Source organism: Kwoniella mangroviensis, assembly GCF_000507465.2.
Source record: "Kwoniella mangroviensis CBS 8507 chromosome 1 map unlocalized Ctg01, whole genome shotgun sequence".
Classification (NCBI taxonomy): domain Eukaryota; kingdom Fungi; phylum Basidiomycota; class Tremellomycetes; order Tremellales; family Cryptococcaceae; genus Kwoniella; species Kwoniella mangrovensis.
The window spans coordinates 2,045,852-2,058,806 of record NW_027062533.1 but is presented as its reverse complement, the minus strand read 5'-3'; the positions used below and the strand labels follow the sequence as shown (position 1 = coordinate 2,058,806).

At 44.3% G+C, this 12,955-nt stretch overlaps 7 protein-coding genes across 7 annotated transcripts; 5 read left to right on the top strand and 2 right to left on the bottom strand.

The window, feature by feature from the left end:
• Positions 1-279: 279 nt before the first annotated feature.
• On the bottom strand, positions 280-1,255 carry I203_100758 (uncharacterized protein; the record flags this gene model as incomplete). Its single annotated transcript, XM_065516718.1, has 5 exons — positions 280-331; positions 474-618; positions 825-1,040; positions 1,173-1,188; positions 1,253-1,255. 5 exons carry the CDS (start codon positions 1,253-1,255, stop codon positions 280-282), a joined length of 432 nt encoding a protein of 143 aa, XP_065373536.1.
• A 608-nt stretch (positions 1,256-1,863) lies between these two features.
• On the top strand, positions 1,864-3,988 carry I203_100757 (ATP-dependent RNA helicase ded1; the record flags this gene model as incomplete). Its single annotated transcript, XM_019149970.1, has 3 exons — positions 1,864-1,915; positions 2,020-2,417; positions 2,483-3,988. The coding sequence occupies 3 exons, from the start codon at positions 1,864-1,866 to the stop codon at positions 3,986-3,988; spliced, it is 1,956 nt and encodes a 651-aa protein (XP_019000666.1).
• A 1,098-nt stretch (positions 3,989-5,086) lies between these two features.
• On the top strand, positions 5,087-5,753 carry I203_100756 (uncharacterized protein; the record flags this gene model as incomplete). Its single annotated transcript, XM_019149971.1, has 4 exons — positions 5,087-5,175; positions 5,253-5,332; positions 5,415-5,475; positions 5,642-5,753. 4 exons carry the CDS (start codon positions 5,087-5,089, stop codon positions 5,751-5,753), a joined length of 342 nt encoding a protein of 113 aa, XP_019000667.1.
• Positions 5,754-6,263: 510 nt separating this feature from the next.
• Positions 6,264-7,486, top strand: I203_100755 (uncharacterized protein; the record flags this gene model as incomplete). The annotated part of the gene is made up of 4 exons (XM_065516717.1): positions 6,264-6,531; positions 6,678-6,798; positions 6,909-6,931; positions 7,050-7,486. 4 exons carry the CDS (start codon positions 6,264-6,266, stop codon positions 7,484-7,486), a joined length of 849 nt encoding a protein of 282 aa, XP_065373535.1.
• A 78-nt stretch (positions 7,487-7,564) lies between these two features.
• On the top strand, positions 7,565-7,994 carry I203_100754 (uncharacterized protein; the record flags this gene model as incomplete). Its single annotated transcript, XM_065516716.1, has 2 exons — positions 7,565-7,703; positions 7,792-7,994. The coding sequence occupies 2 exons, from the start codon at positions 7,565-7,567 to the stop codon at positions 7,992-7,994; spliced, it is 342 nt and encodes a 113-aa protein (XP_065373534.1).
• Positions 7,995-8,333: 339 nt separating this feature from the next.
• On the bottom strand, positions 8,334-8,890 carry I203_100753 (uncharacterized protein; the record flags this gene model as incomplete). Its single annotated transcript, XM_065516715.1, has 3 exons — positions 8,334-8,493; positions 8,563-8,606; positions 8,723-8,890. The coding sequence occupies 3 exons, from the start codon at positions 8,888-8,890 to the stop codon at positions 8,334-8,336; spliced, it is 372 nt and encodes a 123-aa protein (XP_065373533.1).
• Positions 8,891-9,865: 975 nt separating this feature from the next.
• On the top strand, positions 9,866-12,837 carry I203_100752 (uncharacterized protein; the record flags this gene model as incomplete). Its single annotated transcript, XM_065516714.1, has 14 exons — positions 9,866-10,201; positions 10,284-10,337; positions 10,397-10,441; positions 10,519-10,582; positions 10,711-10,845; positions 10,914-11,058; positions 11,139-11,294; positions 11,367-11,538; positions 11,608-11,728; positions 11,781-12,149; positions 12,230-12,303; positions 12,369-12,548; positions 12,614-12,742; positions 12,808-12,837. The coding sequence occupies 14 exons, from the start codon at positions 9,866-9,868 to the stop codon at positions 12,835-12,837; spliced, it is 2,010 nt and encodes a 669-aa protein (XP_065373532.1).
• Between the last annotated feature and the right edge of the window lie 118 nt (positions 12,838-12,955).

Sequence of the window (12,955 nt, the reverse complement as noted above, 5' to 3'; positions counted from 1 at the left end):
TGGAAGGGGGCAAAAAAAAAAAACATATAATCATTCGTAGATGCGCTGAATCCCCAATCCTCTTTCATTAGCGCATGAGATCGAATCTCTCGCTTGACTAGGTGATGAGATGTATTCATACTTCCAAATCAGATAAAAAGTGAAAAGAGAAATCGTTACGAAACGTTATACCGAACCGATTACCAAATGACTAAATTCCTACACATTCCTCTGACTGCTCTTGAAAACATTGGAACTAATCTGATTGACTTGTACCGAGTATTGAGCGTGATAATCTGCTTATTGAGCGAGGATGGATCGTACGAAAGAGTGATAATTGATTTGACCGTCTCTATGTTACGTTACAATGAACAGGAATCAATCATCAGCTTGATCATCTTATATCTTTATGAAGTTCTTCCAGACATGAATCGGCATCGTATTGATTTGATAGAATGAGTGGGTTTAAGAGTCATCCGTTGAAGTCAACTCACTGCACGGGGAACCCTTTCAACAACTCGTCAACTTCCTCATCTGACATTTTCTCCCCGAGTTGAGTAAGGACATATCGTAGTTCCCCTGCACCGATGAATCCGTTTCCTGATTTGTCGAACACTTGGAATCCCTTGATGAATTCGTCTGTGCGGGTAACAGTGGTTAGCGTGAGTCGACTTGGAGTAGTGGATTATGTTTGAGTGATAAGATGGGAAAATAGTATATAATAGATGTATCATATATTCTATCCCACCCTCCCACCCTTGTGTAGACACCGCCCCCATCCCACCCCAAGCTACCAGTATGAACTGTGCCCCCATCCCACCCCGAACTGCCAATAAATGACTCACCCGCCGTCCCCGCAGGCTTCCACCCATCAGGCCTATTCAACACATTCAAAAACTCTTCATACCCAAAAGTCCCACCCCCCTGCAACCCTCGCTCCAAACCCTGTACCTCCGCTTGAGTAGGGTTCTGTCCCAATGATCTCAACAATTCACCCAATGATTCTTTGGGTACTTGGCCTGTTCCCTTTTTATCGAATAAGGCGAATGCTTCTCTGTATTCTGTTTATTCGCATAAAATACATCATCGTAACATGATCGAGTCGTATGGTCGGATTTTGAATGAGGTGGCGATTGTCATTCGTTCATTCGTCAGTATATTGTGTTTATCATTGGAGAAGACGAAGCACGGACCTGCGTTGTTACCTGACTACATAGAGGAATCACATCAGATAAGAAGAGCCTAAAACGGTAGCATAGCTGATCGGACTCACCATCTTGGTTGATTATGGGGGTATGATGATTATTGATGTTATCTCTATGATGATGATGATGGGTTGTACGGTTGTATGTTGTTGTTGATGCTGTCCTATTCAAAAGTCAAAGTACAAATCAAAAGTCAACCTGAAACTGAAACGTATTGATCGCATCTGCCACGCGACAGAATACAAAGACGCGTCGAGTCTGGATATACTTGAATGAGTTTATCTCATTTTATCCCAGATCATTCCGTACTCAGCTATGGCCCATCCCCCATTGTTCCCAGTGGCGAATTGCAATCAATTTGAATTGGAATTGAAAAGTCGCCAGACCACCATACAGATTCAAAAAGATTTTCACTTGCATCTCTTGCCTCTTCCCTCTTTCATCTTTCCTCAAAAACACCTTTCTCTTCTTTATAGAAGTTTACATTCTTACATACATATACAACCCTTCTTTCTTCATCTCACACACTCTTTTCTATACATTCTCTGATAGCGACTTGCATTGGAGATCTAGAAAAGCCGACATAGAAACAAAGGAAGGAAAAATCAAGCAATCGATTTCAACTCGAACACTCTTATCTATCAACTTTCACGACAAAAAGAAAAAAAGTATTATCAATATGACAACTGGTCCTGTCAACGGTTTGAACGGTCTCGAAGCCAAGTTCAACAGTGAGTTATTCATATTCACAATCAGTCAATGCTCAAATCATAGTTCTGCCATCGAACTGAAAATTCGCCGCTGACTAACCCTTCCTTCCTTTCTTACCTCTCAGGCGGTATGAAGCTCAATCCTGAGCGACCCGCATATGTCCCACCTCACATGAGGAACAGAGGACCTCCTGCACCTCAATTCAACAATGGTCCTGCCCCTGGTGGTCCGGGCTACCACCAATCCCCTACTGGACTACCCACTCCCGCCACTACCCCTCCTCAATCAAGAGGATCGTACGCTCCTCCTGCCGCTAGAGGTGGCGCGTTCCCTCCTGCCGGTGCAACAAGATCCGAAGATGGCGGATGGGGCGCACCAAGAAGAGGCCCAGCCGAACCTCGATCTTTCGGCGGTGGTGCTCCAGGTTTCGGAAGTTGGAAGAATGGTGAACACGTCCTTGGCGCTAGGAACCCAAGATTAGAGAAAGAACTCTTCGGTGAAGCTGGTGATGGTGTCCACCAAGTAAGCGGCCTCCTCATTCTCTCTTGACTGTAGAAAGGATTAGCTAATTCCTGTTTTCCACTTAGTCTACTGGTATCAACTTCGACAAATACGCCGATATCCCCGTTGAGGCTACTGGTACTGGAGTCCCTGAACCCGTCACCGAATTCTCTAACCCCCCTATCGATCCTGTCCTTCTCGAGAACATCCAATTCGCTCGATACACTACCCCCACTCCCGTTCAGAAATACTCTCTCCCCATCGTTGCTGGTGGCAGAGACTTGATGGCTTGTGCCCAAACTGGTTCAGGAAAGACTGGTGGTTTCCTTTTCCCTATCCTCTCAGCCATGTTCACCTACGGTCCCATCGCTCCTCCTCCTGACAACAGCTACGGAGGTGGGTACAGCAACCGAAGAAAGGCCTACCCAACCGCCCTTGTTCTTGCTCCTACCCGAGAATTGGTCTCCCAAATCCACGACGAAGCTAGGAAATTCGCTTACCGATCATGGGCTCGACCTGCCGTCGTCTACGGCGGTGCCGACATTGGTCAACAAATCCGAGCTCTTGACCGAGGATGTGATCTCCTCTCAGCCACACCTGGCCGACTTGTCGACTTGATTGAGCGAGGTAAAATCTCGCTTGCCAACGTCAAGTACCTCGTCCTCGATGAAGCTGATCGAATGCTCGATATGGGTTTCGAGCCTCAAATCAGACAAATCGTCGAAGGTGAAGATATGCCCGGAGTAATGGACAGACAAACCCTCATGTTCTCTGCCACCTTCCCTAAAGAAATCCAAATGCTTGCTCGATCTTTCCTCAAAGACTATATTTTCCTTTCCGTCGGTCGAGTTGGTTCCACCTCTGAGAACATCACTCAACGAATTGAATACGTTGACGACGCCGACAAACGATCATTGCTTCTCGACTTGTTGCTTGCTGAGCAGTCTGGAGGTTTGATCTTGGTCTTCGTAGAGACTAAGAGAATGGCCGACAGTCTATGTGATTTCCTGCAAAATCAACGACACAACGCCACTTCCATCCACGGTGATCGAACTCAACGAGAACGAGAAGCTGCTCTCCACGCTTTCAGAACCGGTCGGGCTCCTATCCTCGTTGCTACTGCTGTCGCTGCTCGAGGTTTGGATATCCCCAACGTCACCCACGTCATCCTTTATGACCTTCCTACTGACGTTGCTGAGTACACCCACCGAATCGGTCGAACTGGTCGAGCAGGTAACACTGGTACTTCCACTGCCTTCTTCAACAGACAAAACTTGAACATCTCCCGAGAACTTATCGATCTCCTCAAAGAAGCCAACCAAGTCGTTCCTCAATGGCTTATCGACGTCAGCTCCGAAAGATCCTTCGGCGGTTACGGTGGCCGAGGTGGACGAGGACGAGGCGGTGGTGGTGGTGGAAGAATGGGCGGAAGAGACGTAAGACAAGGTGGTGGTGGATTCGGTGGTGGTGCCCCTCGAGGTGGTAACAGCTACGGAGGTGGTGGTGGTTACGGAGGTGGTTATGGAGGCTACGGCGGTGGTGGTGGTGGTTTCCCACCCGCTGCTGCCTCTGGCGGTGCCAGTTGGTGGTAAACCACTATTGCGATCGGCCCTCATCTCAAGCGAGGTTGGTCGATCGATAATATACCCGGTTCCTTCTCACTCTGTTCAAGTTCCTCATGTGGATTATTCCCAACTGTTTCTTCGTTTTCGTTTTTCGGCTCAGTCCCTTATTCCCAACACATACGCCTTTCTACCGTCTTCTCCAAGCCAACAATCAAACAAAATCGCGTTCTCATCAAAGTCTCTTTCTCTTCTTCCGACGTCCGCTTTTTCTTAGCGTCTTTGCATCGCATTCAATAGCGCTGGACGCATATACAAAATCAATAGATTCAACATAGAAAATCATGGACGTTCAACCAAAAAGCAATATATATACCCTCGCATATATACTCACATCAAAAATGGATAGAGAGACTACAATAGATCAGAACGCAAAACACAAAGCTTGTATCAATTAGACGGTATCGAGGCATTTCCATTCTATACCCTACACAAGGCATTCAATCGATCAATCAACTGTCAGCATTTCCGGTTCTCTCATTATGGCACGGCGCTTCACGATACTTTACGATTTTAGAATGACGAACAAAGAGAAGAGAATCTCCAAACGGGAGCGATGGACAATTTAGCTTAGATGAGATATTTTGGGATTTTCTGTGGTCTTTGGTATTTCGTCAGTCTGAGATATATCATGTTGTATCACTTTTAAGATCCTGCATCACAAGCATAAGGATGTTCGAGGTGATCAATACAAGTGCCATTCATAGATTCTAGCCGTAGTAGAGAGAGAAGGCGAGATTATGCTATTTGATAGATATGAATGCATGTATTCTGTCTGTGTATACGAGTACTTTTGAGTGATTCACCTCCACCATGAGAGGCCCGATCGGAGTATGACGTCTTATCTAATCGCGATGAATCAGCTGAGTCTCACACCATGTGCGATCACCGATCAAGTGAGATGATTTCAAGCAAGCAGGAATGGGATCATAGGAATGTGGGAGGGAGAGTGTGATGACGAGTGCATGTATATAAGTGAATCATTCAGTCGATCTGCATCTTCTTTCTTTTTACTTTTCTTCCACATCAGACATCCATCACATCACAACGCACCTAACACACAACAAAATGTCAGCAGATCAACAAACAGCTGTTTTCCTCCATGACAAGCCATTAGCCAAGGCTATGACATCGGATTTACATCAAGTGGAAGGAAAGTGAGTGTGAATCTCATCCTTGTTTTCGACTTGGGTTCTTTGACTGGCATGGCTGATCGATATCGTGTCCTGTCTAGCTGGTATTTCAAAGAAGCCGCATTGATTGATAGATCAAGGTACGAAGAAAGTGAGACTCACACTACTTGTCCATGGAAAGGTCAGTCTGAGTTTGGATTGGACTAGTAATCACATGAGAATAGTTGAGCTGACGAGATCATATTGCTTGTGATATATGATAGGCGAAGCTAGTTATTTCAATTATAAGGACGATGATGGGAAGATCATCAAGGATATTGCATGGTGAGTTGACGAATCCATTCTGCAGTTTATTTCACACAGTGCACATAATATAATATAATATGGGTCTCTATATCCCTATCAACATGAATCCCTTCATACGGTCTTGTTTATTCCTATTTTTCATCATCTCCTGGAGACTAGTGTTGACGATACCCTATGTATACAGGTTCTATCCCAAACCCAAGGCTGGTACAGGTGCAGAAGAAAAGGTCGGAGGTAGAGTCGCTTTTTACGTTGGTAAGGTTGATGGATTGAGGGTTGGTGCTCCATCTATCTAGGGTTAAAGTTGGAGTCAAAAGCAAGGTCTTTGCAGGAAGGGAATGGAGTGACGAATGGGCGAAGGAGATTGCAATGAACCTAAACTCGTAGTGAAAACGAAGCACAAGATGTATCGAATGTACGTATACTATATCACCTGCGCAGTCTGACCTTGGTTCCATGTCTCTGCTTCGCTCCTGAATCATGGAAGCCCAAAGAAGACCGAGTACATCAGTTCAATTAAGCTTATGATAACTCTGCACATATCAGGTTCCCACAGTTGCAGTCAAGTGAAACATCGTCGTTATCTCTTTTCTCTGATACCGCATAAGGTATACTAGTTGACGTCCACAATGTTGTGAGAATCAAAACGCTCCACCGTACATGTCGTATACCATAACGTGCAGCGTATATATGTGTATGTGGGAATGACCTATCTTGTTTCTGCTTCTTCTTCTTCTTCTTCATCATCATCTCACATCAGCTTATTCCCCACTGAAAAGATCTCACATCAATTGACTCGAGTCACGATGAATTTCGTCCGACACCAAGATCCTAAGAGTGCTAAAGACATCCACGACAAGAACAAGTCCAACGGCCTGGAAGATGGTATGATTGTCACTGACGATATCACCAAAACCGCCGCCACCGTTCCTGATGGGCGTGCTGGTGGTGATTCCACCGAGAAAATCACTTATAAAGGATGGGTGGCGGTAGATGATAAAGCGCTGGAGGGGAAGGGTAATTTGGTATATAAAGAGTATGAGGTGAAACCATGGGATGAAGACGATGTGGAAAGTAAGTTTGAATTTTGCTCACCCTGTCATTGGCCATTTTGTCATTGTCCATTCAGAGAAAAAGGTATCTGTTCCTCACACCTATAGCCTTCATGAGTATATGATCATCTCGAATTGCATGTCATGACACGCCGTTGCCCTTTCTAGCAGATGAACATCAAACTAATTTGATTGATCTGGTCGTCCAGTTTAGGTGCTCTATTGTGGTCTTTGCGGAACCGACGTCATGGCACTCGCCGGTGATGAGGGACCACTTCAACCTGATGCTGTATGTGGCCATGAGATCATCGGTCAAGTTTACAAAGTAGGAAACAGCGTTGAGAATAAACTTACAGTCGGTGATCATGTGGGAGTGGGATGACAATCTGATTGCTGTAGGGAGTGTCATGAATGTAAGACTGGTGAGTGTTGTCTCTAAACAGAATGATGGTATAAGAATACCAAGCAGATGGTCGGTATGGTGGCGTTACTGAATTTGCTGATCATATGAGGTAATCTTGCTATATTTGTTTAAATTAGAGAACGAACAAGCCTGTTTAAAATTGACTGTAACATTCAACTCAACTTACCATCGAGGCAAAGCCACCAACGTACCTTCCAAAGGTGGATTTGCCAAATACTGGCGAGGTCCAAGTAAATTTGTTATCCCCATTCCCTCCGGATTAGATCTAGATATAGCTGGACCTTTGATGTGTGGAGGAGTTACCATTTATTCTCCATTGGAAAGATACAATATTGGTCCTGGAAAGAAAGTCGGTATAGTCGGTGTAGGAGGATTGGGTCATATGGGAATCCAATTTGCCAAAGCTATGGGTGCGGAGGTTACAGCGATTTCTAGAACGGAATCGAAGAAAGAAGATGCCATCAAGTTGGGTGCGGAAAAGTATATCGCTACTGGAGATGATCTGAAAAAGGCCTTCGGGGAATACACTCGATACTTTGATTTGGTCATTTGAGCGGCAAGTGAGTCTCATGATAGGACTACATTTTATTTTTTTGGCACTCCCTGAAATACCTCTTGGTATTGATCTAAAATGATCTCTCTACTTGCTGTGAACCCATCCAAGTTCCCTTTGGCCGATTACATTTCGATCTTAAAGGTCGAAGGTATATTTTGCTTCATTGGACTTATCCCTAATCCAGTTGAAGTACCTATCGTCCCATTGATTTTGAGTAAGTCAATGGATATTTCGACTTTATTCACTGCTCTTTGTTATCTCTGGGAAGTTCGCTCTGACCATCATCTTGAACACTGTTGTAGGTAACGCAATGATCGCTGGGTCAGCCATCGGTTCACCGTCAGTTATGGTTCGGATGTTGAACTTTGCCAAGGAGCATAACATCAAACCTTGGATTCAAAAATACAGTATGGATGATATCAACAAAGCGTTGGTTTCGTTCAAGCAGGGCGAACCGAGATATAGATATATTCTGGTCAACACTGATCAAGGTGGTGAACTATGATCTAGCTACCTGGGCTGGCTCAAACACGACAGAGGAATGATAAAGAAGTGTATTGTGATACTGTAACTGAAAGAAGAAGAAGACTCAACTTAACAATTATAATGTACTTTGTAGCTTGATACGACTGGGAAGAAATGAAAGAACCAATCTGATACCTCAAGTTGACATTGTTGTAAACGTTGTTGCATACGAAGTGAAAGAGACGGAGATATGAAATATGAAAATTTTTACTAATCTAATTGCGCCTCACAACAGTCATTTTTTATACCAACACCGTATGATGCCTGTGAAAGATTGACCTCCCAAAGAGTGAAGGGGGATAAGTCATCGAAAGCTAGTCTACGCATCCTTGGATGCTCGACTACCTTCTTTCCTCAAAATGGTGCTGGCACTTTCGATAATTCCCAGTTGTCGTCTGATTGCAAAATTCCTTTGAGCCAAAGCGTTGTTTGAGGGATTATCTATGATGCAGGTATTCCAAACCGAGGAGAGCAAACAACTTTGGTCAGCATGATTGTATGCAGACAATCTGACAGAAGGGCAATTAGGGAAATATCATTTAACTTACCGGAGAGTCTGTTGCCACCTAAATTTATCAATTGCAGGATCGATCTAGAAAACATACGTACATCATAAACGGTAAGAGATCTCACAGATTCGTTGTAGATCTTATAACATTGACAGTGATTTTACGACGTTGCTGAGAAAAAAGAATATTCTTTCCTCACCTTTGTCCCAGTAGATTCACATAATTTGGTATATGAATCTAAAGCGTCTTCTTTCTGCTTTACCAGACTTTCGTACGTCTTACTAACTCTGCTGACTTCGTCGGCGTGGGGAGTCCGCGTTGATGATGACGATGGCACAGTTCCTTCGGTGGCTGGAACACCCCACATGCATCTCGTGTCAGTCGGCCTCATTATTATGCATGACTTTGAGATCAGAAGCAGATCGGACATGGGCCTCACCTGACGATTGAATATAAGCGTTCACCTCAACAGAGTAATACGTTGGGTTGCTACCGCTCAAGAATTCTCCAGCATCGAAATGGAAATGGAAAGGTTCTTGAGCGTGAGTTTCGCTAGTATTAGTATTTGTGCTGGTCATTCAGTGTTATGAAGCTACCTTTTGGTAGAAACGAATATAATGGATGATTCTAAGGGTTAGAGTCATGAGTCACATTGGCGATGACTCGTCATTAAACAGCTTATATAGGGTCGACAGGTCTCAAAGGGGATGAGAGGTCTAGTTTACAATTACCAGATCACCTTTGTTGCTCAGAACTTGCAAAATCCAATGATCGTGGGATATGAACATCGTTCCACAACTTCTCTCAGAGAACGGATGCTCTATCGAATGAAAGGAGATCATCACTGAAGAACGACATCACTTCACCTTGAAAAGAAGATAATTGACCATTTGGGAGCTTTTGTACAGTAGTGCCAAGAAGATGCCACTTGGAAGGTTATACTTTGATGAATGGAGCGTCAGACTCGCTCTCGGACTAAGATTAGGACCGCTCGTTGTATGCATCCGTGATGCCGACTTTGTGTCCATATCCTCCTGGCATGGGTTCATAGTGGGTTTTGAGCCATGTCTGTAATGTCAATGTACCAAGACGGATGAATGGTGTGTCACCATACAGTAGTATCGATCGATCGCACGGACCCTTTTTATCCTGAGGAGCGCCCCGCCCCAATCACATGTCATTTATTTTGATGTATTGATTCGGGATATTTGAAAATTGACCGCATCTCAAATCTGATCACCTCGTATTTCCTCTCCTCTCGTCCTCATCTAAGCTGGTATATTCATACCAGGCTATATCATGAAGCATACCGGAGCGTACCCAAATCAATAGCACATCCAAAATGACATCAACCCATCATCGACGTCCATCACATTCCTCAACCAGCCATAACCTACCGCCCTTATCTCCTTCCATATCCCGTCCTAGACCTATTCCACCCACCAACCCACCTGAACCTCCTCTCACACTCTTACATTCTACCACATCACCAATCACACCGTATCGTACTAGCTCCCATGCTCCCAGGGAAGATGACGATGAAAAGGGGAAACGAAAGAGGAAGTGGTGGAGGGTCAGACTAGGTTCCGGGATGTATAATGATATAAGGAATAGGATACCTTGGTATATAAGCGATTGGACGGATGCTTGGAATTATAGAGTTATACCTTCCACATGGGTACGTCTACTACTCACCCTCTGAACTTGTCTGTAGCCAGATCATCGGGAGAGGGAAAAGCTGATGGTAATGATAAAAACAGTTCATTTTCTTCGCAAATGTCTTGCCAGGCTTAGCATTCTCTTTAGATCTCATAGTGAGCTAAAACGCTATTCGATGTGATACGCAATCAGCTAACAGGACACTATCAACAAGGAAACTACAGGTCAATATGGTGTACAGGAGGTTTTGCTATCTTCTGTGAGTAATCCAAACCCACCGGTAAACCGCTTCCGATCGAGTCAAGTTGCTTAAATTGTCCACCTGCAAACCAACAGTTCATGGCTGCTTTTGTCGCTTCTTTCCTGGGTGGTCAACCGTTATTGATATCAGGAGTGACGGGTAAGTTGATACGCCTTCGCGTACCATTGTCCAGTGATCTTCGAATGTTTAATCTTTTGAGGTGTTCTGCCTTCATAATCGCCACGCCTCGTGAGAGAGGAATTGAGCTTACTGAACTACTCGTCCAGGTCCCATAACCGTGTTCAACAAGACCATATATGACATATTCGAGAACAAAGAGAATGGACCCAATTATCTTCATTTTATCGGTTGGACGTACCTATGGGCAGCGATATTCCATTGGGTGGCGGCCGTCATGAATGGTAAGCCTGTCATCCGTATCTATATACTTTCGTCATTGCTCATATCGTTGTGTCCCTGTCGATGGTAGCTGTCCAAGGTCTCAGATATGTCACTCGATTTTCATGCGATACATTTGGGTTTTACGTTGCAGCTGTATACGTTCAGTACGGGATACAAGTGGTCACACGTCAATTTGGCCAGACCTCAACACCAAGCGCTTTCTTAGGTATAATGTGAGCGATAATTCATTATTGCAATCCCAAACTTCCTGAATGCAGTCAATGCTAATTGTTCTTGTATGACGTACAAACAGCCTAGCGATCCTCACACTTGTTTTACCGCACTATTTCAACTCTTTAGCCAAATCAGGCTATATAAATAAACACTTCCGAAGGTTTTGTGCGGATTATGGTATGCCTATCACCATCATCGCTATGACTGGTCTAGCATATTGGGGAAGGTTTGATCAGTGAGTCTCCTTCAATTTTCTCTTACTATTCTTGAAAGGATGAACTGAGTGTATCGCTCCTTGTGAAATCAGATATGTTTTGGAAAATGGTATGACTCTTCCCACCACGCCAACTTCGTTCCAACCTGCCAGCGATCGACCTTGGCTCGTTAGATTCTGGCAATTAGAGGGCAAATGGGTGGGGATCGCCTTACCGTTTGGTTTCGTACTATTCATATTGTTTTACTTCGATGCGAACGTATCTGTGGGTGTTTTAGCTTTCTTTTCCGATTTGTCCATTCATGCAGAAGCTGATATATCGTCCTTGGATCAGTCCTTGATTGCTCAAGGCTCAGAGTATCCTCTACGAAAACCATCAGGATTTCATTGGGATTTCTTCCTACTGGGAATAACAACATTCATAGCTGGTTTACTGGGCATACCAGCTCCCAATGGTAAGCTGCATTTGTAGTCTTTATAAGAAGCAGCTAACATGTCATGAATCAGGTTTGATCCCTCAAGCTCCTCTGCATACCGCTTCGTTGGTGGTCATGGGCTACGAGGATGATTCTGCGACTTCGTCAACTACTGCCATCTCACCTACACCGGAAAGGTCTTCATTGGACCGACGAGAAACTCAAATGGATATACAGTTGGGAGAAATGGAGAATGGTAATGGCAATAACCTCAGTAAAGCTGAACAAAACGGCTTGAAAAGAAGAACGAGTATCACCACAAATGAGATACGTCGGAGAGATAGACCCACCGAGGGCGAGGATATCACGACGAGGAACACGAAGAGGGACGAAGACCGAAGGGAAGTACCTGTTGCCGTGGTGGAACAGAGGGTATCGAATCTCGCTCAAGGATGTTTATGTGAGTGCACCTTCTTCCAAAACTATTTGAATATGATATACGCTGGATCAATGGACTTACGGATTGGTCGCCGCTCACAGGTCTGATACTCATGACTAAACCGTTCGAACATGTCCTAGGGTTAATACCCAAAGGAGTTTTAGCGGGATTATTCGTAAGTCCACCCTATAAATCCATACTTAACGACTGGAGCTCTGGCTCATATTCTGTTTGGTATAGTGGTATATGGGATCCGACGCACTGTTGACATCAGGAGTAACAGCTAAAATCCTTTATCTGATAAAAGATAAAAGGGCTACAAGTCCGTCCGAACCATTGCATAATGTTCGGAAGAGCAGGATACTTTGGTTCACTATAATTGAATTGATCGGATTTGGCGCTACGTTCGCCATCACGCAGGTGAGTGTATATCCCTCCTTCATATTTGAAGTGGCATTGCTAATGTACGGGTTTGTGTGATGTAGACAATAGCAGCGATTGGATTCCCAATTATTATCATGCTGCTTGTACCTCTACGGGTATTGATCGTGCCCCGTCTGGGATTTAGTGAGGATGAATTAGCAATATTAGATGGGGCTGTAGCGAGTCCATTTGTGAGTTCACACTTTCTTCCGACGTAGAGCCTCTTGCTGACGATTGCGAATCGTCGTAATTATAGACAATGGAATCTGTGGGAGGATCTATATAATCTTTGATCATCATCAATCATCACCGCTTGTATCCACTGTATCGACCGTACATCTCATATAGACTGAGACATATAATTTCATAATCTACAATATTTCTTCTTGACCCCCAAGCGTTTG